Source organism: Ixodes scapularis, unplaced genomic scaffold (assembly GCF_016920785.2).
Source record: "Ixodes scapularis isolate PalLabHiFi unplaced genomic scaffold, ASM1692078v2 PGA_scaffold12__126_contigs__length_90152505, whole genome shotgun sequence".
Lineage (NCBI taxonomy): Eukaryota > Metazoa > Arthropoda > Arachnida > Ixodida > Ixodidae > Ixodes > Ixodes scapularis.
This window is the reverse complement of record NW_024609838.1, coordinates 36,528,832-36,556,266: the sequence shown is the minus strand read 5'-3', so window position 1 is coordinate 36,556,266 and position 27,435 is coordinate 36,528,832. Positions and strand designations below refer to the sequence as shown.

Here is a 27,435-nt window from a genome sequence, read left to right as displayed (position 1 = left end):
TCCCTGTCTGCGTCGGGGCTGTAGATTTTGGCGGCCGGGGCAACGAACGACTGGAATCTATCAGTGTTTCCGCGCGCCTTCTCTCTCTCCTCCAAAACATGAACTTTGCAAGGTGACCAGTGAAATGGTGGCTCTCGCGCCGTCCAGACGGAAGAGAGTTTTTGACGTGGGCCCAGGTGCCCTCCACCGTATCGGTGTGCGCACCAGTGTTCGGGTCCACAAAGTGCAGCTTGTGATTGATGGTGAGGTGCGTGATGCGAGCGTCATCTGCAAACTTGCGACAGCCAGCCCAACAGTCAGTGATTATTCTTGTTCCAGGGCGGACCCACTTGGCTATTAGCCCTTGCAGGATTTTAGCGTCACGGGTCTCCACGGGAACAAGAAAGCATCACCCGCTGCCACGCTCCATACCGCCGAAAACCCACTGGCCAGGCCTTAAATACCTCCCGACAAAGGCTCGACCAATCACTTATTGTCTCACTTGCGACATCAGTTTTCCGCTGAATGACGGCGCACTGTAGGTTCTGGCACCGGAGGTAGATGATTTTCACGAGTTGGGGGAAGCGTCAGGTGGGATCCCGCGAAAAAGGAACCGCTCCGTACCGAGACCTCGCCGCGGCACTAAACCTTGACCGGCTTCCTCTTGGGCACCTCACGAGTTATCCACACACCGGACTCCACGAGTAGTCATCCGCAGATCTAGCGCGGACTTGCAGCGTCATCGCTGCTTCGCACTCTGGGCACGCACGAGATCCCCAGGAGCAGGCCCATGCCCTAAAGCAAACTAATTGCTTCAAGAGGGTCTTTTATGGCGTCATGAAGACGGCACAAGTTAAACGCCATAGCACTGCGATGCTCGCCTCTGGAAGAATAAAGCGCCGAGGGGGCTAAACGAGCAGAACTGCGCGCTTCTTTGCATTTAATATTTTTATTTGATCCGCCATTTTATACCTTGTGACACCATTGAAACAAACTCATTGGTTAATCGGTCGGAACACACCATCGCGTGACAAAACAAACGCCAATCGTATGACCAGAACGGTTGCCACGGTCGGCATCGATACAAAGAAGAGAACAGTCGGACCCAACAACAAAAGGAAATACCAACGTGAATAAAAATAAAAAAGAAATAAGGGAGCCGTTCACGGGTGGCGTGTTCTTTGATGAGAGGTGTTGCTCGCAATGTTCCTTGTTTGTTTTCTTATTTGTTTTTTAGAGGGCAGCTCTTAGGCGCCAGTTTCCGGCTTGAGCGGCGTCGGCGACGCCGTTGGCATAACCGTAAGGTCACGTGACCACCCAGGTCACGTGACCTCCCAGGCCACGTGACCCCCACGTGATCCCTAGGTCGCGTGACCGCCCCAGGTCATGTGACACCCCCAGATCACGTGACCCCCCAGGTCACGCGACCCCCCCCCCCCCCCGGTCACGTGACTTCAGGTCACGTGGCCCACCCCATGTCACGTGACCCCCCAGCTGTAGGAGGGAGGTGGAGGAGGAGGAGGCAAAGGGAGGAGGTTGAAGGGTGAGGAGGAGGTGAGGGAGAACCATTGGGTGGAAGAGGAGGATGAGGGGAGGAGGAGTAGCAGGTAGGATCACGAGGGAGGAGGAGGAATATACCCTCCCTTCAGTACTCTTCCCTCCTCCTCCTCAAGAGCTGCGCTCCAATTCGGCGTTACAGGGAGTTGTAAACGGCTTTCATTTTTTACCCTAGAGGATGCCATGACCCTTATTTGAAGGTGATTTGTTAATTCAATTGACAGTTTTAGTGGACCTTACGCTATAGCATTGCGTACGCAAGGAGATTGCGGGTCGTGAGTGCGCATGTGCAGAACGCAATAGAGGGGCTAGCGTATTGCGTACGCACGCAACGCTGGGGATTTTGCGTTGCTGGCTACCGGGCCTTGCAGGACGCTCTCGAGAGATCTCGGACCCAACGAGAGCGTCAGTTTCAAGATGGCGGTTGCCTCGACTGGCGCAGCAAGGGCGACGTGGTGTTTTCGAAGTTCTGTGTTACGTAAAATTGCGTGGTGTTCAGCTCGGCGGTTCTTTCTGGGACCTACCGCGGTCGAATCAGATCGCCAGCTGAAGGAGTGCACAGAGGAAATGTTCGCCGCTCGCAGTGTGCGTCAACGCTGCGATATGATCAACGCTAAGCCTATTCCCACAGTTCATCGCCGACGGACGAACGACTCTAAAAGAAATCGCCGAAGTTCTCACTATGCAGTGGACATCAGGGTCATGAATTTCATTCCGCGATAGCATTGATAAAAGGTGCCGTTTCCACGGGACGACTGACGGAGGCTCCGTGATCGAATTTGGCTACGCAGTCGTACTCGTAGCCTCTGTACCCCGCAGAAAAGCGCGCTTGACGAGGCAGCTGTGGCTTGGTTTAATCTGAAATAAAATGATTCGACACTTTTTCTTTTTCAATATTTCTTTCCAGTGGCCCTAAACTCGTCAAACACAAAGTTGGAGCCGAACGTTCGCGCAGCGCGCCGATTGGACGTCGGCGAAAAAAGCGCGAAGTCATCGTCGTGAAAGGCCAATCGGTGCGCTCCGCCAACTTCTTCCCAACTTTGTGTTTGACGAGTTTAGAGGCCCAGGAGCATGGTTGCGCTATAAGCACGCGGAATTCTACGGCCTCTAGCAAATTTAACCAAGAACATGCGCGGTGTTCACTCGAAAACGTAACGCACAACTAAATTCGGTCCGAGCAGGTAATTTTTAGCGTACGCTATACTATTGCGTATTGCGTACGTAAGATCCAGCAACGCTATACTAAAACTGTCTAATAACAAACAGCGCGCGTTGGAACGAAGGAGGGAGGGAGTCTTGGCGTCAGAATTGGACGTAGCCTAAAAGAAAAGGAAAGTAATACCCAATCCTACCTCTACCCCCTATAGGGTGTGGAGGTAGTTTGGACTACCTAAGAGAATTGACAGTTTACTGGCTCGGGGTGTATGTTACCATGCCTTAGAGGCGGTCTATTAGATCAGCGTCTTATAAAGGCCCTGTCACACTGAGGCAACAGGAGACAACTCTATCCGGCAACACGAGGAAATCGTGTTGCCGGATAGAGTTTGTCAGCCTGTCACATCGCGGCAACAACAACAGTCGGACATGTTGCTGCCGCCCGGCCACCGTGTTGTCCGAGGTAGTTGTCCGACAACCCTGTCAAACCGCGCTCACGGCGGGGGCAACACGGGGAACACTCCGCCATTTTGATTATTTACCTCCGTTTGTGTGCGGCGCGGCGTCGCTGGAAGTGTGACTCTGCAGAGTGTTAGTGCGTTCGAAGAGCCGGAAATTACAACGAGACGACAGCAACCAGTGACTGTGATTAGAAAATTTGACACGAATGGTATTTTTCGCCCTTTATTTTATCAAACTATTCTTCATTCGCTGACAAAGCAGATAGCCGTAACCGAGAAAAACTGCATGAAGTGTTCCTGTCCGGTTCTTTCCTTCATGCAATACCTATTTCTACTGTAAAATTGAGCTAGCACCGGCAGCACCGCGAAGCGTCTTTTGTAGCGTGGTGTTGAGCTGAACTGACAGTGCTTAGCAACTGTGACACCGACACGATCGGCCTTTAGAACAAGCGGTGGAATATATATTTTTAACGCTGTCTTTTTGCCTACCGCCCTGCTATGGGATCGCTTCGTTCCCCAAAACGTCCTGGGTATTTTTGAAACAAATCTGGTGTCTGATAACGGCTGTTCCCAAGTTCCAAGCGTCAACAATTATGGTAAAGGCCGGTTCTCACGTGCAGCGAAGCGCTGATGTAGCGCTCCTCACGTGCCGTCAGCTACTTATCGTCTGCCATGAGCAACAGTTTTGACGGTGCGATACAAAGCTGATGAACGCTCCCATCAGCACGCGCTTAGCGCGAGGTCATCGCTATGCTTGTAGCACTCCGCTGCATGTGTGAACAGGCCTTAAGAGTGGTCGTTTTAATGCTTCGATTTTTTAGTCGTCGTTTTTTTTCCTGGTTGTTTTATTATACTTTATCAAGTGAGTAGGCATGCCGTTTTATTTCACAAGCAGAAATGTTAGCCTGGTCTCTCGGCAGTTCTAATTTCAACACCAGTCTGAACGTTCACGATCGTAGCTGTGACCATTTCGACAATGGCTTTCCGCAATTACGCAGTAAAAACAGTCATCAAATTATTTTATCTGCACGCCAGCCTTAAGTATTGTTAAATAACGTATTCAACATCTTTATTCGAGTAAGACGTTATGGATTGGGAACTAGCTTTGCCATCGAAGCTATCTCTGTTGTGTTGCCGGCCCGAAATTCGCTCAGCCAGCGATCAGAGCAACAGACGTTGTCCAACAGCTGCTGCTGCTGTTTTTGTTGCCGAAAGCTGTCATACCGAGGCAACATTTTAGTTGTCGTCCAAGTTGTCCTCCTGTTGACGCCATGTGACAGCTTTGTCGGACAACACGGGGAGCGAGCAACAAGTTGCCCGACTGTTGGACAACGTGTTGTGTTGCTGTTGCCATCGTGTTGCCTCAGTGTGACAGGGCCTTAAGAATGCTGTGAGTAAGGCGAATGTTCTAGTGGCTTTTCTCCCCAGGCGCTTACTGAGCCTGGGGAGAAAAGAATGTCTTCAGTCGTCGCGTGGGCAACTTCTGCGAGCTGCAGCCCATTTGGGAGACATTTCCTCGCGTCCGCTAGATTTGGACAGACCCAGATGAAGTGTTCTAAGTCCTCGGAAACGTTACAGCTTGAGCAGTTCGGGCTTACCGTCGGGTTCAGATGATGAATTGCCTTTGCAGTGAAGGCACACCCAGTGCGAAGTCTATTCAGAATGGAGGTGCTGGCTCGTGAAAGCTTTGGGGGCACACGTGCGGGTGGTCTTCCGCCAGAGATTCGCGGATCAGGCTGTTGTCGCTTTATTTCTCTGTGTATAAGTTGTCTCGCCTCGTGGATGCTTAATACATAGAGTGTTGGCGCATTAAAGGGGTGCGCTTCTGCTGCGAGACAATCGGCTGTCTCGTTGCCTGTGATGCCAACGTGTGAGGGGAGCCAATGAAATGCTAATTGCCAGCCTTTCGTTTCCAAGTTTCTTGGTGTGTGAGCTGCGTACCGTGCATATTTGGGGGGGGGGGCATCGTCTAGGTTGCTGAGTAGTCTTGACTTAAACAGCGCAAATAAGTTACGTAAGGAATAGACAACAGCCCAGCAACTCATTTTGGTGCTGAGTAGTCCCAGAGCTGCCCTGGAGTCCGTTAGAAAGACTGCCTTTTCGCAGTCGGAGATGTCGTCAAGTGCTTCAAGGTCAAGCCAAAGAGCGGCTAGCTCAGCGGTTGTGGAGGAGGTATGAAAACAGAGTTTTTTTTATCTGGTCCCATCAAGTTCTCGGCTGGAGATTGCTGCAGTCGATGATTCACAGCTGTAAAGCACCGAGCCATCGGAGTAGACACGTACCCGTTCTAGGAAAAATTACTCTATTAGCTCTTCAGCGAGGCCTCGGGCGATAACTTGTTCCGTAAGTTGTTTGTTTCTGAGCATGGGAATGGACTGATTGATATTCAGCGATCGGGCGTATAATGGTGGAGCTGGGTAGATCATATTAGAGGCTTCTATACGCCCTTCAAACTCTGTTGCAAGATATCCTAGACGAGAGAGGGGACGGCTGCACTAGCGGTTCAGGGGAGAACCCGTAGACTGGCAGGTCGTTCGGCGTGCGATGTGGCGAACCGTCAGTTCTTTGCATTGGTTATTTACAATGTCCGTCCTTCCTTCTACTAGCGTCGGAATGTTAAGTGAGTACCTGGGTAGGTATATATCCTAGACATAAAAGAAAAGAAACTCGTAGGAGTGGTTCAATGGAGCTCCCACTTCTAGGACAAATAAACAAAAACTGCGAAAAGAGGGCAACGATATAAAAACTAAAATCTCATTATATATCTCTGATTGTACTTGCTTTCATGTGCATCGACCAGGAAGGTGAAACTTTGTACCACGCAACACGCATTCTGGGCTGCAAGTATTGCTAGCAAAAAGATGAGCAACCCTTAGTGTACGGTTTCTGAACTCCATGTTTGAGTGTGTTGTTCACTGGGCATGACCAGAAGTAATTTTGATGGTGGGGAATGCACGTTGGATAATCACAGTGAAAGTTCGCTCTCGTCATGTGCTTAGCAGCCACAGACTCAGCTACGGCCATCAGTAGATACCCCCCCCCCCCCCTCCCCCGCCGCAAATAGTTAAATACACCCCCGAGATGCCAAACTGAATGTTTCTGTATTTGTTAAAAAAAAAAAAAAAAACATTAAAACGCTTTTTTTTTTTTCAATGTTATCGTTTTTAGCGGTTTTACATAATGCCCTGCAAGTTTCGCAGTATACCTTTATCTTTATAAGAACAAAACGTTATTAATGAAAATCGTATAAACTCTTTATAACTTCGAACGCTCTTCAACCTCTACATTTTTTGGTGCTTTTTGCAGGAAATGCTTTTCATGCGTTCCCTGGAACACCCTGCATATAATAACAGCCGACCTTATATACTGGGTAGTTAAGAGGTAGTTATACAAGTAGAGAAAGCGAGCGCTAGGGTGTAAGACGACCTAGACATTTGACATGTAGTAACGGAGTTCCCTCACACTGTTAATTCGGGAACACCCAATATACAGTTCATATCCCTACTATTCAAACGCAGAAAGAACAAGAACAGCAGTTACAAAAACACTCCAGATTAAAAACATAGGCTTTATATAGTCGGTAACAAGTCAAAAGTACAGAAGAAGCTCAGAAACGTTCGTAATCAATGGCGTAAATTATATCGCCGTGGCTCACCAAAGAATAAAGATTAATCACACTTATTGGGAGACGTTGCAAATGTCTGGTTTTGCAGAACCCAGCCTAGAGCAGACCAACCCGAAGAGATTCGACATGGCTTCTTCCTGAAACAGTTTGCTGTGCCGACCGTCAACCTCTATGTAAGGAACGTAGGTTATATGGGGGACTAAATCCCACGTCTTCTGTCCCATCTTGTAGAAGAGCAGCGAACCCAGCTTTGACTTGACGCAGCGATCGATGATTTTCCAATTTAGACCAATGGCTCCGGCGCACGCTTGTGCCACGTCCAGTGGCGATTTTGAAAGGGACATGCAGTTGACGTACTCGAGGCTTTTGTAGCGCGCACTCGTCATTGCTATGGCACATGTCTGTATCATGTTGGCCAGACATTCTTTGTTGCCGTGATGGCACTTTATTTCTATCACCTTTTTGGCGTCCTTTCTGGTGAAGTTTTTCATGGTGGCGAGCCCGAACGGTACCAGGCGGATTTCCACGAGCTTCCCAAGCTTTTCGTACGTAGGCCACAGCTGGTCAGTGATAAAGCGCTGACTGAAGGGGCAGTACGATTCGTAGAAGAGTCGGACCTTGACGACGGTTGAAGTGGACACAACCTTGGATGCTTCAGGTATGGCGTGACCTTGGCTGAGGAAAAACAGCGTTAACCATAGGACTGCCGCCCCGCTGGCAGGGGGTAACATGGTTCGATAAAGGGTGATAGTGAAATGTGTTCGACTGCCGAAGATTGGGAAGCGTTATGTTAAGATTGATTTCGATTTCACTTTCTTCTCTTCTTTCATCTTTGGCGTTCTGCCGAACATCTCAAGGCTAGCACACACCAGCTCGAAGCACGCGGCGAAACGTCTCGCGCTACAGGACCCAGGGATTCAGGGTTCAATCCTCATCCCTACCCGTTTCGATCTGGATGAGAATCGTACCGGCGTGCGGTCGTGTATCCCCACTGCGTGGTGCGGGTTAAAGGAGCTGTGCAACGATTTTCACATCAAAAGAATTAGCATCTTTTATCGTTTAGATTGTTTAATTGTTTATCTTGTCATAAAGGACAGAGAAGGCTTCTTCGTCCTTCGAATTGTTGCGTTCCCGCCGCGTAATCGCGAGACAAAAATTAGGAAATCTCCCGATCTGTAACCGCTAGCGGTGGCCGTGAGAATTACGTGGCCTAATGTGAAAAGCGGAGTTGTAAAAAAAAACAAGTTTTGTGCTCAATAAAATGTAATTTTTCTATATATGCTGTCGCTTAAACATAAATATAAATGCTTAAAAAAAAAACTGGTATTATCGACAAAATTTTTATTACACGAAGTTTCAACAACGCCATCTATCCGATGTTACCAAAGTTCAAGTTCAAATAATTAGTCTGAACTTGAACTTTGAACGTGAACTCTATCTGCTTCCGCGAGGAGTTGCCAGAAGCCGGACGGCAGCAGAGCCGGATGTTGCAAGCACCTGGTAACGTGGTCACGAGCGGGTGAGTTGTCCCTGCTGAGTCCTGACTGATGGCGTTAGAGAGAGAACTTCATCGAAACCCCGCGCGTTTCCCTTTCACGTTAGAGAGCACGTGACTCGGAAGATGGTGAAGGAGTTGAGAAGTGCCAAAAACTGCAATCTTCGTCATTTTTTTAATAAAAACTGGGAAAATAGTCTCCCTGTGTAGCTGCTAATGTCTGTTTAAGAGTACGCTTCATGTCTTGACTGTCAGTGTCCATTTTCCTTTCAACGCCGACTGAGATCTGTTGTGCTGCTTCCTAATGGTCTCTCTCTCTCAAAAAAAAAAAAAAAAAAAAAAAGATTCTGGTTCATCTCCAGACGACTTTCGTTGTTTCCGGAGGTTGGGGCGGTTCTCTCTGCTGTTGGTAACTCTGCCACCTCGGTTTCCGTTGCATGTGTAGCATGGAACGATGTTTTCTCCTTGGTTGCCAGCTTTGCATCTCTTGTCACATATTCTGCCACAGTGGCGTCCATGATATGTACATTTGGCTCTTCGTCGGCAATGAATGCCCCTTGCGACTCTGGCGTACGTTTTCACACATTCGTCACCACTAAGTGGAGATCGGACACACTACGGATATTTCAGAACTCGACACACCCGTTTTATCTGTCCTCTGCGTTGACAGGGTAAACGAAGCTGTGTAAGACCTGGAATGACTATCAGCGTTGTTCCGCCAAATATGTTCATCTGGTGGGGTATGTCTTCGATGTTTACGCCTTTCTTCAGTTCCATTCGGGCTAATCTGGTTGTCGACTTCACACTTTCGAAACCTTCAGCATGCCACGTTTTTTTGCAAGTTCAGTCATGTCTCCGTAGGGCTCCAAGACCTTACGTACGCCCTCGTCGGGTACATGAAAGGGCACCCAGTGCAGTCTAAGGCGCACTTCAGTGCTATTAGGGTCAAGCACCAAACAATTCAGGTTCTTTACCTGGAGTTCCTTGGCTTCCATTACCCGCTGTTTTTCCGCTGTAGATCTAAGGGATAGCATCCACACGTGATTCATCTGGTAGGATCCAAAGGCGGCGATTTCTTTCAAGACATCGCACCTTCCAAGCTCTTCTCTGAAGTCCTCGATCCGGTATGGTCGTTCTCGGAGATCAAAGTGTAAAAATGAAAAACGTTAACAAATTTTTTGTACTGCCGAATTAGAGCGCAGCTCTTAAGGGGGAGTAAGGGAGGTTACGGAGAGGATGGTATTCCCCTCCTCCCCCCAAACCCTCCCCTCCTCCTCCTTCCCTGCTCCTCCTCCTCTCCTGCCGCTGAATTTGTTTATGGGCTACGTTACACGCAGTCGTGACGTCATTTTCTCCACTAAATTTAGCGGTGAAACTGAATTGGTGTTGAGGTCACGTGATGTCAATTTCCCCGCTAAATTTAGCGGGACAATTTCCCCGCGCAACGTAGCGGGGAAGAAATTTTTCCGCTAAATTTAGCGGGAAAATTTCCCGGCTAACTTTAGCGAGAAAAGTTTCCGCGAAATTTATCGGGAAAATACCCCTCTAACATTGGCGGGGAAACGTCCCATAATGCAACGCGCGCGGTTTTACGCCGACGCCGACGGCAACGCCGAAACCGCCCAACCCGGAAACAGGCGCCTAACAGCTGCGCTCTAAAACACAGAGTTTAGCGCAGCACTTGCCATGATCAGCGGTAGTAGGACAACTTCGTATCCACCCTTAGAGGCAAAGGACGATGATCCGCGACCGTGGAAGGCCGTTGAAAGCGCTCCTTGGGAGATCATTCTTTTTCGAAAGTCTGACTTTCTCGGCGTCTCAGAGACGCTTTCCAACCCGACACTCCTACTCGAGGCCACTCAAGGTACGCTTGCACGACTTGGGGGCGAGCCGGACTTTATATGTTTATATGTTTCGCTATCCCGTTCCACCTTTTAATGGCGAACCTTAAGCGTCCTCCACGTTTTAACGGAAAAAGCGGGTGCGTTAAATAGGAGTTGCCCTGTTCCGTTTCGCAAAGTTTAAAAATCAACATGGTGATTTTCTTAACCAACGTCAACATCACCTGTGATGTTATACTGCCCTCACCGCTTCGCACTGTAGCCAAAGAAATGAATTTAGCACGCTGTTCAGCGTCAGCGAGCAGGCGCATAGGAAATCCAAGATAATTTATCCCGTCTCTTCCGCCATCTATAGGGCGGTGGAGTTGCGGATACTGAAGTATTTGCAGCCTCCCTCGTTCGCTTTGGCTCAGCCCCCTTCTCCCTTTGCAAGGTTAGGCTAACACGGAGTATAGTCAGTATAGTCGGTATAGTCATGCGTAGCTATCAAGTAGACGTCGTCGATGGCGATGCAGCATTAGTGGCGTCGTCGTTAAAGCCTCGTTCACTGTCCAACTGCCTCGCCAGAATCCGCCACTGCTTCGCGTGGAACAGGAGCTGGACGACACACTCGCTTTGCCGAACCCGGTGCAGCTCACGTTCCAGGGGATCGATAAATTCCCGCTCCAGGCTCGTGCCAAGCTCGTACTGTGAGAAAGACGAGAAGGAAAACTTTCAGCCTTTACACTCTGATGAAAAAGCAAGACCAACGGAGCTGTACAATGAAAAGTAATGGCCGGCCGCAAGTCGGCAAGCCAGAGTGGAAAGGCTGCCGCAATCTATGAGCGACTGCGGCAACTAGATACGTGGCTTTCCGCCGTCGCTCATCGATGGCGGTAGGTGTCCAGAGTTTTGTGTCTTCACTTATTTGCGGGGGACACAATCCAGGGGAAACTAACCCTTAACAGCTCCGCTGTAAAAAGTGAGTTCGTTGTTACTTGTCAGTGCTACACTGTCTCAGCTACCACAAAAGCCGTATATAAAGACACTTTGGTCATTCATTGGGAAGTACAGGAGGCAAATGAGGAGGCGCCATTGGCAGAGAGCGGACTGGACGTGTTCCAGGGCGTCTTCACAGATTCAAAGGTCGCCAGCCAGAAGCCTGGTGGTGTCCGTGAGAAACGACATTAATAAGTGCGTCAGAGTAACTCTCGGTGACTAAAAAAAAATGGTGCACGTGAGTTTTCGATCACGGTCATGAAAAACCAAATTATAGGAGACTGATCGACGGGATCCATACGCAGCCGCCGAGGGCCGGGAAAATGCCGTCCGACGGAGCAAAACAGCGTGGAGCGACCCATTCGATTATTTCATCTTTTTGCATAATCCTGATCGAAAGGACCACGTGCACTATATTTTCAATCATGAAGAGTTACTCCTTTTAACTCTTACACACTCATTAAAAGTGTTTTTCGATACCACCGTTAGGGGATTACTTTCGGCTTCTGGTTGGTCAAGCCTTCCATCTGCGTCTGGTGCACACCCTGGCTCTGCCCGCTCCTCCCCATTGACCAAACGCTCTCTATATACCCCTTTCGAAAGCCACATTCTGATTATTAGAAAGTCGGAATCGCTGCACAATGGCGGAACAACCGACACTGTGAAACGTGCAAGTCATTGTGTCAAAGAGCGAACGTCACGAATCAAACGTTGTCGAAAAAGCAACGTCACTGCGCTCAACCCCTTTTTATGTGCGAGTGCTTTTGCTTTCTAATCCAACCAAATTCATAAAGTGTGCCGTGACGTTGTGGGTTTGGTCGGCCATTTTGCACGGGTTCCACAGCTGCCAACAGAGGGCCGTCTTTCGAAAGCTGTCTATGTGCGGCTCAGGTACCCACCAGCTCAGAGGACGTGCAGCGAAAGCTCGAGCTGCAGAACTCAAGGATCTCGGGTTCAATCCCCACCCCTGCCCGGTTTGATCTGGATGAGCATCGTACCGGCGCGGGGTCGTGGATCACTACTGCGTGGTGAACGTTAAAGACCCCAGGCTTGCAGTTGTACTACACTGGCTAAATATTCCCATCTACAGCTGAGACACGCCCATTTTGGCAAACTTCGGATGTATAAACATACACACAACACAATATTTTCGCCACCGGACGAACAATGAACGAACACTTGTCAAAAAGATGTAACATGCACCTTTGTCAAAAATATGCACGGTCAAGGTGCAGGCGAGCTGGTGTGGTATTAATATTAATCATGTTTAAACCATTGAACTGGGAAATAAACTTGAACTTGAAGACACGCTGTCTTTCCACTTTCTTCTGTCCCTTCTACTTCGTTTTCCGGTGTTTTGTTTTTAGTTTCAGGGTTGAAATATTGTAATAAATACACCTTTTGTTATCATTCTTTTGTGACCTTTATGCGCACCACAATCGCGACAATACAAAGCGAAAAAAGCAAAGCGCCTGTGTGAGTGGTTGGTACGGCTGGTCCTGTCACACGTTTGAAGGCCTAAGGTTTGCTGTTGGATGACTGATCTCTATGTCTATTTGCTGGATCGCGTTTGCCCGCTCCGCGAATGCGGCCACTCGCGGCCATCTTTTTAGTATAGTTATATTACCTCTAGCCAATGTACAGCTGGTGCAGCCACCATGGCACACAGCGTCGTGGCAAAAATAACCATGGGTTCTATTTCGTTCTTGATTGAAATCGTTTGACGAAACATATTGTTGAAACCCGGCGTTAACGGCACCTCGATCTTTGAGGACCCGGTGAAAGTTTCACGAAATCGCAACACTGGGGAAAAGCAGCACAGCACGCATCGAAAGTCGCATCAAAAAAAGCATCGAGAGCAGACGCCGGTACGGAGCCTGCTTTCGATGCGAGCTGCACTGCTTTCCCCCGGTGCTGCGCTTTCGTATACTCTGTTTCACCTTATGATTTACCGCAGGAAAGGCTACAAGCGCGAGCTCCTTGCTCTACGGCACATCTCGGCGGCACGAGATCTCGTGTGTTAAGAGCAGCTTCCAACGCTATAAGCTCGCGCTTCTAGCCTTCTACATAGGTACAACATAAGGTGAAACGGAGTATAGAACTTTCGCCGGGTCCTCAAAGATGAGGCTGCTGTTCACGCTGGGTTTCAAGAATCTGCTTCGTCAAACAAATTCAATCAAGCACGAAATATCACCCACGGTACAGTGTACTAGATCCACGGCTATTTAATGGCAGCCTGCCGGCAGCCTGACCTAATATTTGGATACTATTTCTTCGACGTTTGTTGATGTGTTTAGCAATTTTTGAGGCAAATCGGGCATCATAAAGATAATGCCGGAGTATCCCTTTAACGATCTGCGTAACTCAACCTGTTCCATGTGTTTTGGCAAAGCGAGAGCATGGCTATGACAAAAATGAAAACATGTGGCCATTTGCTCTGACTGCAAGTTAAAGAAGCGAACGCTGCTCGTTTTTAGTTTTTATTTTTTTTCCACAATTACTGTTGCGTGGCTTGAAAAAAATATAATACGTGTTTCACAGGTCGTTAATGTAAAGTAATAATTCTAGGCGGTGTTTGAATGGCATTATTATTCCAATGTAAGACGATATGAGTCGAGTACCTTCTGCATGACGGAGTGGACGGCATAGATGGAGGGCTCCCTGTCGGGGTCCGTGAAGCAATTCCGGCTTCCGTGCACCAGTGCGGGTGTTTCGCCCGAGCACGACGAGTGGAAGACGCAGTTCTCCTGGCGGTAGTTCCACCGGCACGTCATCAGGAACAACTTGTCTGGGTGGGCGCTGAACATGATGTTCACTAGGTCCTGGTCGCCCAGGAAGATCAGGTCCTCGTACTCCTCTAGTAGCGGCCCCAAGCGCGACACCCAGCGGAAGTTGCGCATGCGCGTGAGGTTCATGGCCATCACGCCAGTGTTCACTCCTGAGGCAGCAAAAAAAAAAAATATCCAGGTTATTTGTTGTATTCTTTAAATAAACTGCGGCGAGAGCAGGGGTGCTGCGCACCGTGGCGTGCATAGACAGCCTACCATCAGCTACGCCACTGTTCTAACTTTGGCAAACGTGTAAACATTGCATTATCCCGGGAGGTCACAGTTTTCGCACTAAATTTAGCGGGAAATCGCATTGTCACGTAACATAATGACGTCACGTGACTCTGACATCTTGTAGTCAAGTAACGTCATGTGACGTCACAGTTTCAAGTGACGTCACGATTTTCCAGCGGGGAAAGCTTTCGCTGGGCGTCATAATGTGGGAAGTCATATCGCTTTGCGATGAAACCCCTGGTTTCACTTATACTTGACGTCTCAATCTACCGTTAAATTTAGTTAAAAACGGGATGTTGCAATTTTCCCGCTAAATATAGTGAACATTGTGACGACACAGTATCACGTGACACTGCTTTCTTGTTAAATCTAGAGGTCAACGACCCTACGCGAAACACACCCTGGCATGTGTTACGAAATCTAGCCAAAAAAGATTTGTCGCCGTAAATGTTCCACGGTTCAGCTCGCCATACTTTTACGCCAGCGGTATTTCCTTTGGTAAAGAGGCGGAAGGTTCAGAACTCCGCGAAAAGTACGGAATTCGTCACGTAAAAAAGCGAGAGACGCGCAGAGCATGAAGGCCGGTTCACACACACAGCTTAGCGCTAAGTTAGCACCGCATGAGCGCTGGAAGCAGCGATCAGAAAATCTGATCAGATAATGATCAGAAGCTTCAGTTGTCCGAGTGAGCATTGTTGCACTTCCGTTTCTTTTCTCATTTTATGGGAAGGAGAAATGCTGTGTGTAAGCTAGCTCCATCTAGGGCAGCTATGGGCAATGGTTGTCTTGGAATGCAACGCTGACAGATGAACGGCATGGAGGAGGAAAAAGAAGGGATCGGAACTGCTACGCGTAATTTTCGACCTCTGTACATTTTCTCTTTTATGCCATTTAATCGGTTCTTTGACTTCGTTGATCCTTAGAAGGCAAGCACTAAGACAACTGGCACGCTGCCACCGGATAGAAGAGATGCTTGATGGCACATCGTTTTCAGAGAACGATGTTTCCATCACTGCTGTGCACTGTCATGAGCAAGGTATCCACTAGTGCCACTAAATAAGCTACGCTTCAGAGTAACGACACTTCGCCATATTGTGTCTTAAAATCATGGTTGCCAGTTATCTGAAGCTTTATCTGAAATCACAGGAAACGCTTCTCCGCCCTCTACAAATGTTTAAACCGTTCGCGACAGAGCAAAGCAATCTTAGATGACCTTCCTAACACCAACTCTAAAGCTGAGGAAGCCTCCCTTATGAATCAGGACGATCGGCAGTTGTGTCTGCTCTGCATACGAGCCAAAATGGCGGCGCCCACAACAATGTCGGGGAACGGAGTGCCGATACTCTAAGCGCAGCTCATTTAGTGGCTCTAGTATCCACGATCCATCTCAAGACGGCAGGCACTCTAGCTGCTCAGGCCCCGTAAACATGGACAGCGAGACCTCTGACGATGGATTCCAAAGGGTCATCAGGAAACGCACTCGGCCAACGAGTGCCCACTCCTCTTCAAGTGTGGAAACCATCTGCACACCGAAAAAGCAAGTCAACTGCCTCACTGTCATTTTTGTGCCTGTGGCACAGGAAACCAGGCTAACAACTCTCAACAGCCTGAAAGTGTATAATGCCCTTGAGCAGCTATGCCAGGAGTGCATCATTCAGGTACGGTACAATAGCCGACTAAATCTGATTGCCGTGGACGTTCGGAATGGGCAAGCGGCACAAACTCTCTTGAACACAAACGAGCTCTGCACTGTCCCAGTTCGAGCGTATTGCCCACTCTCAAGACCCACGGCTTATGGCGTTATAAAAGGAGTAGCCGTCGAAGTCACAAACGACGAAATCGCTCAACACCTTCGCACTGAAGACATATCCAGCAAGGTTGTTCATGTTCGTAGACCTGGAGGCTCCAGCACTGTAAAGATTGCATTCAGCAGCAGCAAGCTACCCAGCTACGTGCTACTAGGTCACGTTCGCCATGTCGTGTCACCTTTCAAAGAAAGACCACTACAATGCCACAACTGCAACGGATTTGGTCACAAAAAAGTGGCTTGTCAACGTCCCAAGGCCTGCAGCCGCTGTGGAGAACACCATGACACACTGAACGCCGAACGTCAATCAGCGACAGTGAAATGCATCAACTGCCAGGGAAATCACCAAGCAGCATCGCATGACTGTCCAAAATGGATTAATGAACGGAATATTCTCACGTACTCGAGGGAAAATGCAGTGGCATTCCCCGTTGCAAAATCTGCCTTGAGCCTTCAAAGTAAACAACGGGTTGATAACATTCAGCCGTTATCAAAAGAGAACATAAAAACCAAATCTGAGTCCAAAACATACAAGGCAAGCGGCACAACATACGCTTCCGTTCTCATCGGAGATCGCCGAGTAAAGGAGGCTATTAACACCTCACCGGAGAGCATTGGTCCAAGGGATCAACAAGAAACACTGCCAAGGACTCAAGCTCTCACAAAGGCGCCTCCTCAACGTCCACCCGGCAGACCGGCCACTGAGAAAGGGAACGACGAGACCGCGGAATCCCCCATCGCCATATCACCCCCCTGGGTTTCTATCTTTGGGACAGTTGCGAACATAACCCTTGCTATTCTGTCCAAAATTGAAACATCATGGGCCCGCATAATTACTTCTGTCCTGCAGACAATGCTTCCCTTTTTGGGGGCAAACTAAGGGTGGCAAGAAACACTAATGTGCAATGTCATGGGCAAACAAGCTCCCCTGGACGAAACCCTTCATCACAAGTAAAGAAGAGGACCCCTCGACAAAGACAAAGTCCACCTTTCCCATCCCTTCTTCAGTGGAATGTGAACGGCTTGCGAACGCGTTTATCTGAGCTACGCCAACATCTTACAACTGAACGCTTTGATATCATTGCTCTTCAAGAAACGAATGTCGTTCTCGGGGAGGTGCGGCTCTCGCCATATGTGTTCTACCGCAGTAACTCTGTAAACATGGGCGTACCAACCGGGGGGGCAAGGGGGGCACTTGCCCCCCCAGTTCTCAGAGTGGGGGGGCAAGGCATGCGTTTTGCCCCCCCCCCCCTGAAACGGCCGCCACTGGGCAGAGCAGACACAGGCCGGCGGCGCCCAAGGAATACCAAGGGCACTGCCCCCCGACCCGCGCGGGCATATTTTTAACGCGCAGGCGATACAAACCCTAGCAACGGTGCTCACGCACGCCGGATTGGCTGGTTTGTGGAGCCTTGCCCCACGAACAAGGCTACACGGTAACCTAACAGAATCCATCCGCGAGACATGGGCCGGACGGGCCGTCCAGACCAGGACGTAGGCCCTTACACAAAATAAAGTTTTGCCTGCTTGCTTGGAGATAGGCGCTGCCGCCGTCAACATAGGCAGCGGATGCAATGCGAGTTTCCGAAGAGGTAGCGTAACTTAGTGGTGAGATGTCTGCCTCATACGTGTCAGACGCGGGTTCTATTTATGGTGTGGGCCGGCTTACTTCTTTTTATATTTTGTTCTCGAACATTTTGTTTTGTCAAGGCATTTGGCGATATTTACATTTCTTTTTTACCATTAACACTAAAAAAACGAATGTTGTTGACGAAACATCGCTAAACTAAATCGTATCGACTCTATTTACGGAAGTGCATGGGGGGCAGCGGGGCTTGGGTTGCCGACCGGACGCCGCAAAGCGGCATGTACGGGGGGTGGGGGGGGCTAGGTGGGTTAATAGATTTGTAATTAGCAGCCGCACACCGTCACCGCGAAGCGGCGTGAACGCAGGCGCGGGGGTGGGTTAACGCGCTTCGAGTGATACACGAGCAGCCCATCCGGCGTGAGCGTCGTTGTTAGGGGTTCTATCGCCTGCACCGTAAAAGGAGCAGTGTGTGCACCTCCTGTAGTGGGCAAGAATTCCTACATTGGAGAGAAGCGGGGACAAGCCCTTTCTTCAAATGCGTCAAGTCTCCTTGAGCTTCGGAATACAAAGAAACGCCACTATTCGGAGCTAATCCCCCAGTTACTCGACCTGTCTTGCGTCGTGTCTGTTCGCTCCCCGCGCCTCATAGCAGTGTTGTTGCATTGGGGGGGCTTATTAAAATTTTGGGGTTTTTTGGACTATCTAAATCACTTTCTTCCTTCCCATCCCCCCCTTTTCTACTCCGCATGCTTCCCCCTCTGCAAATATCAGCTGACCTTCCGACATCTTTTCTGTGTTGATAGGCAAAACAACCACTAAAATTAGAAAGTAATTTGTAATTTGAGTGGAAGTCACTCGGAAAAGTAGTTAAAGTAAACTACGAATTACTAGAATATAAATGTAATTAAAATTTACTAAACTACCCAGAAAAGTAGTTAAACTACAGTAACTTGAGTAAAGTAGTTAAACTACGTACAAGTCTGGCCCGGCAGGCGCTCTGCGTAAGGGTTTTCACCTATCTGCCTAGCCCCGCACACCATCACATGGGCCAAGAAAGGTGTAGTTTTACTGCAGAGGAGAAATCAGCAGGGTCCAAGATGGTGACAATGGAGGATGGGGGACTGTTCCAGTGGCTGATGGCTTGAGAAAGGAATGACCAATTGAAAGCGTTAGTAGAGTCAGAAATGTGCTTGATGGTGCAGACGTTGTTGAGGCGAGAAGATGTTCGGTCGGGGGGTAATAAGAAAGTGGTTTTGAGGTCGGGAATGTGGTAGTAGATTTTGTGAATAAAGCACAGCTGAGAGACTTTTCTGCGAAGCTGCAAAGAGGACATGGTTAGTTCAGTTTTTAGCGCTGAGACACTGAAAAAAAAAAGTCATAAGTGGATGAAATGAAGCGAGCAGCTCTGTTCTGAAGTGCCTCTATAGGGTATTGATGAGGTACAGTCGATGGGTATTCCAGATGGTTGAAGCATATTCTATTTTTGGTCTGACGTACGTGTCAAAGGTTAGCTTACGGACAAAGGTTGGAGCGTTTTTTTAAGTTACGTCTGCTTAGTCCAAGAGTTCCAGATGAATCGGCAGTAATGACTTCAATGTGGTTATTCCAGGGAAGGTCAGATGTTAGTCTTACACCAAGGTATTTATACACAGTAGCGGTCTCAATCAGATCGGAGTCCAAGAAGTAATTAAATGACAGAGTGTTTTTTTTCTTGGTGAAGTGGATTAGTTTGCCTTTAGACTTGTTTAATGACATAATCCACTCTTTGCACCAATTGTTAATTTTATCTAGATCTTCCTGAAGCTGGTTATTATTTTGCACACAAGTCACTTTGTTAGGGATGACGCAGTCGTCGGCGAAAAAGCGTATTTTTGAAGAAAGCCCAATAGGAATGTCATTAATAAATGTTAAAAAGAGTAAGGGCCCAAGTACGAACCCCTGGGGAACACCAGAAGATACATTTATTAAGGAAGATTCATGATCATTATGGACGTGACCTGTACACGGGAAAAAAGAAAGTCGCGAATCCATGCAAACGGTTATTGGTCGAGACAAACAGATCATAGCTTAGAAAGAAGGCGTTGATGAAGGACACGGCCGAACGCTTTGGAAGAAAAAAAAAATCTTTGTCAGTCTGGACGTGACATTCAAGGTTAGTGTGCAAGTCATGGATGAAGTCGCAGAGCTGTGTTCCGCAGGAAAGTACCTTTTGAAAACCGTGCTGCTGTTTAAAGAAATGAAATGGGATGATAGGTGCCTCATGATATTGGAGTAGAGGATATGCTCAAGTAGTTTGCAAGAAATTGAAGTCAAAGAAATAGGGCGATAATTAGATGCGGAAGAGCGGCTGCCCTGTTTAAAGACTAGGAATTACCCTCCCCACCTTTTGGTCAGATGGAAGGCAGCTTTGAGATAAGGACTGAATAAAGATGAGTTTCAAATACTCACTAGAAATAACAGTGGCGTTCCAGCGGACGAAGTAAGTTTTAGTTTATCAATCAATGTTTTAATACCGGCGGAGTTAACGTTAATAAGATGCATGCGCTCGTAAAGCTCTCCAGGGGGTGGGGACGGAGTCCAAGCACTCGTTAGTAAACACTGATGAAAAGTATTCGTTAAACACAGAACTATAATGCTCGACGTTGCACACCCGACATTCCTAACTCTCCCCATCTTCCTAAACGTCCGTGTGTGTCCTAACACCAGAAACCGGAATTTTAAAGGTTAAAAACGGCACGTTGCGAATATGGAACGCGCACTTTCATGCAAAGCTGACGTCAAGTGACTCAAATCGAAGAACATGCATATCTACAATATTGTTATCTCTTCTGGTTAAGGCTCAGCAACCGTTGCATCTGTTTTCGCGCACGAAACGGTGACTCCTAGAGAAAGTAAGAACGCCAGTGATTGCCTTTATTTTAACAATGTAAACACACTTGCAGGCGTGCGCTGATGAAGCCTCAAAATCAAAGCTCTCGTAGAGTGATTCGTGACTGTGCCGGCTACTACCCAACCTCGTTGTCACGCCACTTTCTGCAAGCAAACACTAAAATTGCCAGTAAACACACAAAAGCGACATCGATACAATTATCTTCTAGAATATCACCTTATTTAGTCATAACTGTTTCAATAGGCACTACAAGTTGTATTTATTTTAAGAAGAAGCAAAATATTTTTTGTGAGAGAAAACAAAATATCAATGTTAAGTCTGGTAACGTTGTAATTTTGCCGAATCATTGCCAAATCTTTAGAAAAGTTCGACAAAAGTTGCGCCGAATTTTCGATTGGGGGGGGGGGGGGGGGGGGAGAGAGGGTCTGCTTTGCCCCCCCACTCAAAAACAAGTTGGTACGCCACTGTCTGTAAACATTAATGGCAGATCCCGAGTGGCTGTACTTGTTCGTGCTAATATACATCATACCCTTCTCGACCTTTCGGACTTAAGTTCGGACATTGAGGAGTATGCCGGTGTGATCGTTAGAATTGGTAGACACAACACAACGGTTGTTTCCGCTTATATCGCGCCACGTGCTGTCTGGAATTCGAAAGCACTAGAGAAAATTCAGAAGCGAAGCAAAGGTCAGCTCATTATTTGCGGCGACTTTAACGCACACAACGAGGCATGGGGTGGCAAACGAACAGACTCCAGGGGACGACAGCTAGAAGCCATAATGACAGAGCTCCAACTCCGAGCCCTCAGTGATGGGTCCTCCACGTTCCGCAGGCAAGGACTTAAACCCAGCACCATCGACTTGACATTGGTGTCACGAGGAATTTTTACCTCGTGGACTGCGCAACCGGACACGGCAGGAAGCGATCACGTGCCAATAAGTGTAAAACACCCAACCGCGAGTCCCAAGAACCTTAAATTCTGCAAAGTGACAAACTGGGACCTATTCCGTCAATATGTTGGGTCTGCCATGAATAGTGGCAGCATTGAAGATTTAACGACCTGCATTGTGGAGTGTTTACGACTTGCCACGCGCACCGTCACAGTTCCTGTTACGCGCCCATCCCCGGATCTGGAGTGGCTAAACCTCCGAGCGGCCCGACGACAGGCACAGCGAAGGGCGCTTAGTACAGACGCCCAATGGGACTGGTCACGGTACAATCGAATTGACGCCCGATTCAGGTGCCACACGAAGCAATTGCAGCGATGGCAGTGGAGACAAGATTGTACATCCCTTGGCAGCCCAGGTGGTTACAAGCGCGCTTGGAGACTTGCCCGAGCTCTCACCGGGGCTAAGGTCCCACGGCATCCCATTGCCAGTCTTGCAATTGATACCGGTAGACCCCTTAAAGAGATAGCAGAGGTCTTAGCAGATGAATTTTCTCGACAACAAGCAGCCCCACTACCACTCCCCGAACAACTCAGAGAAATTACAGATACACCCGTCAACCCTTCTGCAGACAGAGAGGTGATGCTGGCGAACTATTCTGATTTCACCCTGACAGAGCTCACGGAAGCGCTGGGCCGATGTAAAAAAAAGTGCTCCGGGACCAGATGGTATAACCTACCAAGCATTCAGAAATGTGGACCCTGTCTACCACGCAGACATTCTTGAAAAGTTTAATTAACATCATCTGGAGAACCGGCATCCTTCCGAATGTGTGGAAGGAAGCCACTATAATTCCAATACTTAAACAAGGAAAGCCGGCTGCACAGCCTTCGTCTTACAGACCTGTTTCATTAACAAGCTGTGTGGGTAAAGTCCTCGAAAGAATGGTTCTTGGGCGCCTTACATGGCTGTTAAATCGAACAAGCGCATTTCCTCCTGAAATGGCCGGTTTTAGAGCGAAAAGGTGCACCGCAGACGTCATCGGAGACCTCGCCTCAACCCTCGAAGAGGCCAAAGCTACAAAAAAATGGTACACTGTGTCTTCCTAGACATCAGTCGACCTTTCGACGGCCTACCTCACCTGACTATCATCCAGCGGCTACAACAACTCGGGATAGGTGGAAGGATTCTTTCCTTCATTCGGGCATTCCTTGTTGGAAGATCAATCCGTGTCAAAGTGCCCGGTGCTGTCAGCACACATCGCCTAGTGGACCGAGGGGTTCCACAGGGCAGCGTGTTAAGTCCGGTACTTTTTAACATTGCGATGGCTGCTCTCCCCGATTGCCTCCCGGCTGACCACTCCGCACTCCGAATCAGAATGGCGATATACGCAGATGATGTTGCCATCTGGTGTATCGGACCCCCAAAGAACACAATCGCAATTCGCCATCGGCTCCAAGTGGCCCTAGACGCCACGGCATTAATGATAGCTAAATTGGGCCTCACTTTGTCGGCGGAAAAGACCGCTTCACTCCTTTACCGACCAACAGGCCGAGCACCCCAGAACGCCCTGCAGTTGAAGATTCCTGGAATACCTGTGAAGAGAGTCAAAACTCAAACTTATCTTGGAGTCATCGTCGACGACCGCGTGACTTGGCGGCCAGAAGTTCAAAAAACATTAAGCCGTTGCCGTCGACTACTTTCTGTCATACGACAGCTAGGAGGATGCTCTTGGGGGGGCATCGCAACATGCTCTCCTCCAGCTCTACAAGGGCCTTATAATGTCCTGGCTTATGTACGCACTCCCTCTCCTGGCCATCGGAAGAGCCCAAGTTCGAGCCATAGAGGCATTTCATTTCATTGCCCTTCGTTGCTGTTTGGGACTCCCCCCTTCGTCCGTAAACGTCGCGACACTTGTGTCGGCAGAAGAATGGCCGCTTTCATTGAGACTGCAGGAAAAAGCCATGCGCAACATCGCTCGCATGAATAGCTTGGCCCCGGAAACCAGCATCTGGCGTCACCTGCGGAAGCGACAACGTTCTCATCTAGGGCACCTGATGTCAAGATTTGATCAAGAGATAGGAGGTCCTGGAGAGTTTCTTCCACCTGTGCCTCCGCATTCAACACGTCTACCACAGCAAATATACAAGACAATGCCCATTGCCCAACGAAAAGCAAATGTTCCCACATTTGTCGCTCGTTCGGTTGCCCTAGAAAGCCTTAACGAGGACTACGAAGACTGGACCCATGTTTTTACGGACGCTTCTGTTAACCGAACTAGGCAGACAGCCACAGCTGCAATCACCATTCCCGAAATGAACTATGATGTCGCAGGCAGACTCAATTTCATGACGTCATCGACAACAGCGGAACTCGTAGCAATATGGGGAGCGCTAGAGTCAATTAAGAATATTGAGCCAACAGGAAAAGCGGTGATCCTAACTGATTCAAAATCTGCGTTGCAACAACTTCAGCGTGTTCAAAAACTTACACCCCTCGTGGCTAGAGTGGCACTAGAGGCTGCAACGGTAGAGGACCTCGGATGGACCCTCGCCATGCAGTGGGTCCCATCTCATGTCGGGATTCCCGGTAATGAGAGAGCGGACACTCTGGCAGCCAAAGCCCATGACGACCAAGACCCAATCTTTCTACTCGATCGTTTCAACGAGGCACATCGACTGATCCGTAGCTGCCTACAGAAGTCGCACCCTCATCCAGGAGTGGCGACGAACAAGCCGCCTCCAAGCATTCCACGCAACCTGCAGCGAGCCGACACTTCACTCTTGCACAGACTTCGAGCTGGATATACGGCTAAGCGGCCTCACAGGATGGGCCGTAAGGAGGACCCCAGCTGTCCAGAGTGCGGTGACCCAGAAGATGTCGAACACGCCCTTCTGTGGTGCCCCGCCCATGCGGAGCCAAGAAGAGTTCTTTTTCAGTTTTATGCCTCTGAAGGACTCTCAAGAAACAGCATAGAGGAACTTTTGAACCCTGACGGATTACGAGGGGTAACAGCAAGAGCCTTCCGAGCACTTCTTCGTTTTCTTCGGGAAAGCGGCCTTGCAGATAGACTTTGATTTCTGCTCGGAGGTGACTATAGACCCTTTCCGGAATTCAGCCTGGCCACTTTGATTACTATCACCATCATTACAAATGGCATATATGCTATACTAATGGTGGCCTTCATTTCACTGATGAAGAAAGAAGTTGAAGATGCTCCTGAGCAGATGATTATAGACCTATACATTCTAGACGTCAGCGCGACGTGAATCGGGAATCGGATGAAAGAGCTGCGTAAGCGTTCATTTCTAACTCGGGCCCAGTCAATTGTTTAGTAGCACAAACTCGGCTTCAAAGCCCATAGACGTATAGAACTACAAGGCGTCTATGTTTGTTGGCGCTTCGTTCTGACTGTTTGCATCTTTTTCGCCACCGACACTTCTCCTTCTTCTTTCAAACGTCTTTATTTACAGACCAAATGAATGAGCGCCCTATGCGCTCTGCTGTATGGTCTTTTATCTCGTCGTCTTATGTGTCCCTGGTGTCACCAGGGGCAGAGAGACGTCGGGCGGCGGCGATGATTGGCTCGTATTGCTTGAGTAGCCTGGAGCCGAGTGGGGGCGCCTGCGGGTCCTCTAAATATCGGAGGATCGCCTGGAATGCCGCCAGGACACGACCAGGGTCAGGAGCGAATGGGGGGTTGAGCCACTCAGTAAGAGTGGAGGGGGGAGGTGAGAGGGTTGAGAGCGCGCGAACGCGGGCTGTTGAGTGGAGCAAGCAGTCCCACAAAAGATGGGGGAGACTAGCAGGAATGTGGCAGTGGGTACACTGAGGGTTGATGTGCACCTGGGGATACATCTTTGCAAGCAGGGAGGGAGCGAGGAGCGCTCATGACTTGGCTTGCTGTAGAAGGGAGGTCTCGTGGCGAGTGAGAGGAAGGTGGGAAAGAGAGGGGAAGTCAAGGGGGTTAGCCTGAGTAGTCAGGTAATGACGCCATCGGCTGGCGTGCTCCTGCCGGGCTTCGTGTGAATCGTGAAAGGAGCCAGGTGTGAGCTCCGGAGGCGTAGGAAAAGTGGGGGCCCCGGCTCGCGCGGAGAGAAGTTTAGCGCGCGCAAGTCGGTGAGCCCTTTCATTGCCGGGAATGCCGCTGTGGGCGGGCACCCAGTCGATGAGGGGATGGTGGCCGACTGTCCGGATAGAAATGGCTGCCCGATGAATCTGAATAGCGATGGCAGATGATGGAGATGAGAGGCGGAGAGCACGGATGGGTTCTTGAGAATCTGTATATATTACGATTCTGGAGGAGGGTACCAGGGTGAAAGTGTTAACGGAGGTTAAGCAGTGCAGTATAGCACAAAGTTCAGCGTGACTAGAGGAGCAGGGGGTCATGAAAACTTGTGTACCCCGTCGATGACCGTCGACATCGCACCATGCCGTGCTGAAGATTGGCGTGGAGTTATTGTCCACAGCCGCGTCCGCGTAGAAAACTAGAGCCGATGAAGAGCGAACAGGGAGAGAGTGGAGATGTCGGCGAGCAAAGTCGCTACGGCGGGCTTGCGCTTTTTCCCCCATGTTCCGAGGGAGGGGACGGGGTGCTGTGAGAGGGCAGAGCTCCCATGGCGGGGGTGGGGTGGGTAAAGGTAGGAGGTGGTCGATGTTGTAACCTAGCTTACGCAGTGTGAAGCGCCCCGCTAGAGTGGCTCGGAGTCGAGTTTCTTGAGTTGCGATCTGGGTGGCGGCCAGGTCGTCAAGGCTGTTCATCTGGCTGCAGCTGGTGAGCGCATCGATTCGCGTGTATCTCGGAAGGCCGGTGACAATTCGTTGCAGTTCCCGATTAATTATTTCGAGCCTGAGTTTTTGGGTGCCGGTAAGGTGGTAGTACGGGTAGCCGTACATAATGCGGGACACCACGAAGGCCCTAGCAAAGATACGGAGATCATGTTCGTGCACCCCGCGGGAGCGGTGGGCTACCCTGTATAACAGGTGGTTCAGCTGTTTCGAGGTGCTGATGGTACGCTGAAACCAAGCCCCCGCCCGGCTGTCTTGGTCGAGATGAAAACCAAGAATCCGGATGCTCGTGCGGCGTGAGATGGGAGTACCTGCGAGCGTGAGCTGAATGCACTGTTTTTCTGCTTCTTTTGCTGCTGTGCGACGACCGGCATGAATAACGACGAACTCCGTCTTGTCGGGAGCGGGAGCGAGGCCAACAGACTGGATGTAGTCGTGAATGATGTCGAGCCCAGCTTGAATGGCATCCTGTTGGTAACCGGGTGAGCCAGAGTGAGTCCACAACGTAATATCGTCAGCGTAGATTGCATGTTCGAGGTTAGGCACCTCACTAAGGCGGGGAGGAAGGCCAGCAAGGACGATATTGAAAAGTACTGGAGAAAGAACGGACCCTTGTGGAACGCCCACTCGGTTTGTATGGGTGAATCCGTGGGATGAGCCGACGTGAACAGTGAAAGTGCGATCTTCGAGGAACGCCGCGATGAAGTTGTATGCCCGACCGGTGATGCCTAGCTGTTGTGCCATTGAGAGGACGGAGGAGTGCGGGACGCTGTCAAACGCCTTGCGCACGTCGACCCCTGCCACAATACGAAGATGCGGTGATGATGTAGATAGCGTATCGTGCTGGAGGCGGCTCATGACGTCCTGAGTGGAGAGTCCAGGGCGGAACCCGTATTGCGATGGGCTGAGCAGCTGGTTGGACTCAAGCCACCACTGCAGACGGGCGTTCAGCATGCTCTCAACCGTTTTGCAGAGACATGATGTGAGGGATACTGGGCGTAGATTTGTGAGAGACGTAGGTGATTTGCCGGGCTTCGGAATAGACATACCGTCGAGTGACGCCACTCGGAAGGGACGCACCCAGAATCCCACACCAGTTTGATCTCCGTCAGTACGGTCTCTTTTAGGGCGGTGGGAAGGTTGCGAAGTTACCCGACGGTGATGTTGTCAGGGCCTGGTGCACTGTGTGTGCTTGCCCTATCCAGGGCGGCCTCGAGTTCGTGGAGGGTGAACGGGGAATCCAAGCCGATGGGCTCGGGAACAGGGTGAATACGAGTGTAGCACCCAGGGTCATGCCGAGATGGACACTGAAAGAGATTGAA

General features: G+C 49.5%; 1 protein-coding gene and 1 pseudogene across 1 annotated transcript; both read right to left on the bottom strand.

The window, feature by feature from the left end:
- Positions 1 to 6,830: 6,830 nt before the first annotated feature.
- Positions 6,831 to 7,508, bottom strand: LOC120843243 (gamma-interferon-inducible lysosomal thiol reductase-like). The gene has a single exon (XM_040214534.3). It carries the CDS (start codon positions 7,506 to 7,508, stop codon positions 6,831 to 6,833), a length of 678 nt encoding a protein of 225 aa, XP_040070468.1.
- Positions 7,509 to 10,599: 3,091 nt separating this feature from the next.
- LOC115323957 overlaps positions 10,600 to 27,435 on the bottom strand; it is a 41,008-nt pseudogene continuing 24,172 nt past the window's right edge.

What these genes read in the sequence shown, in the direction of transcription:
- LOC120843243 (XM_040214534.3), bottom strand. Translation starts at nt 7,508, where the DNA reads ATGTTACCCCCTGCCAGCGGGGCGGCAGTCCTATGGTTAACGCTGTTT.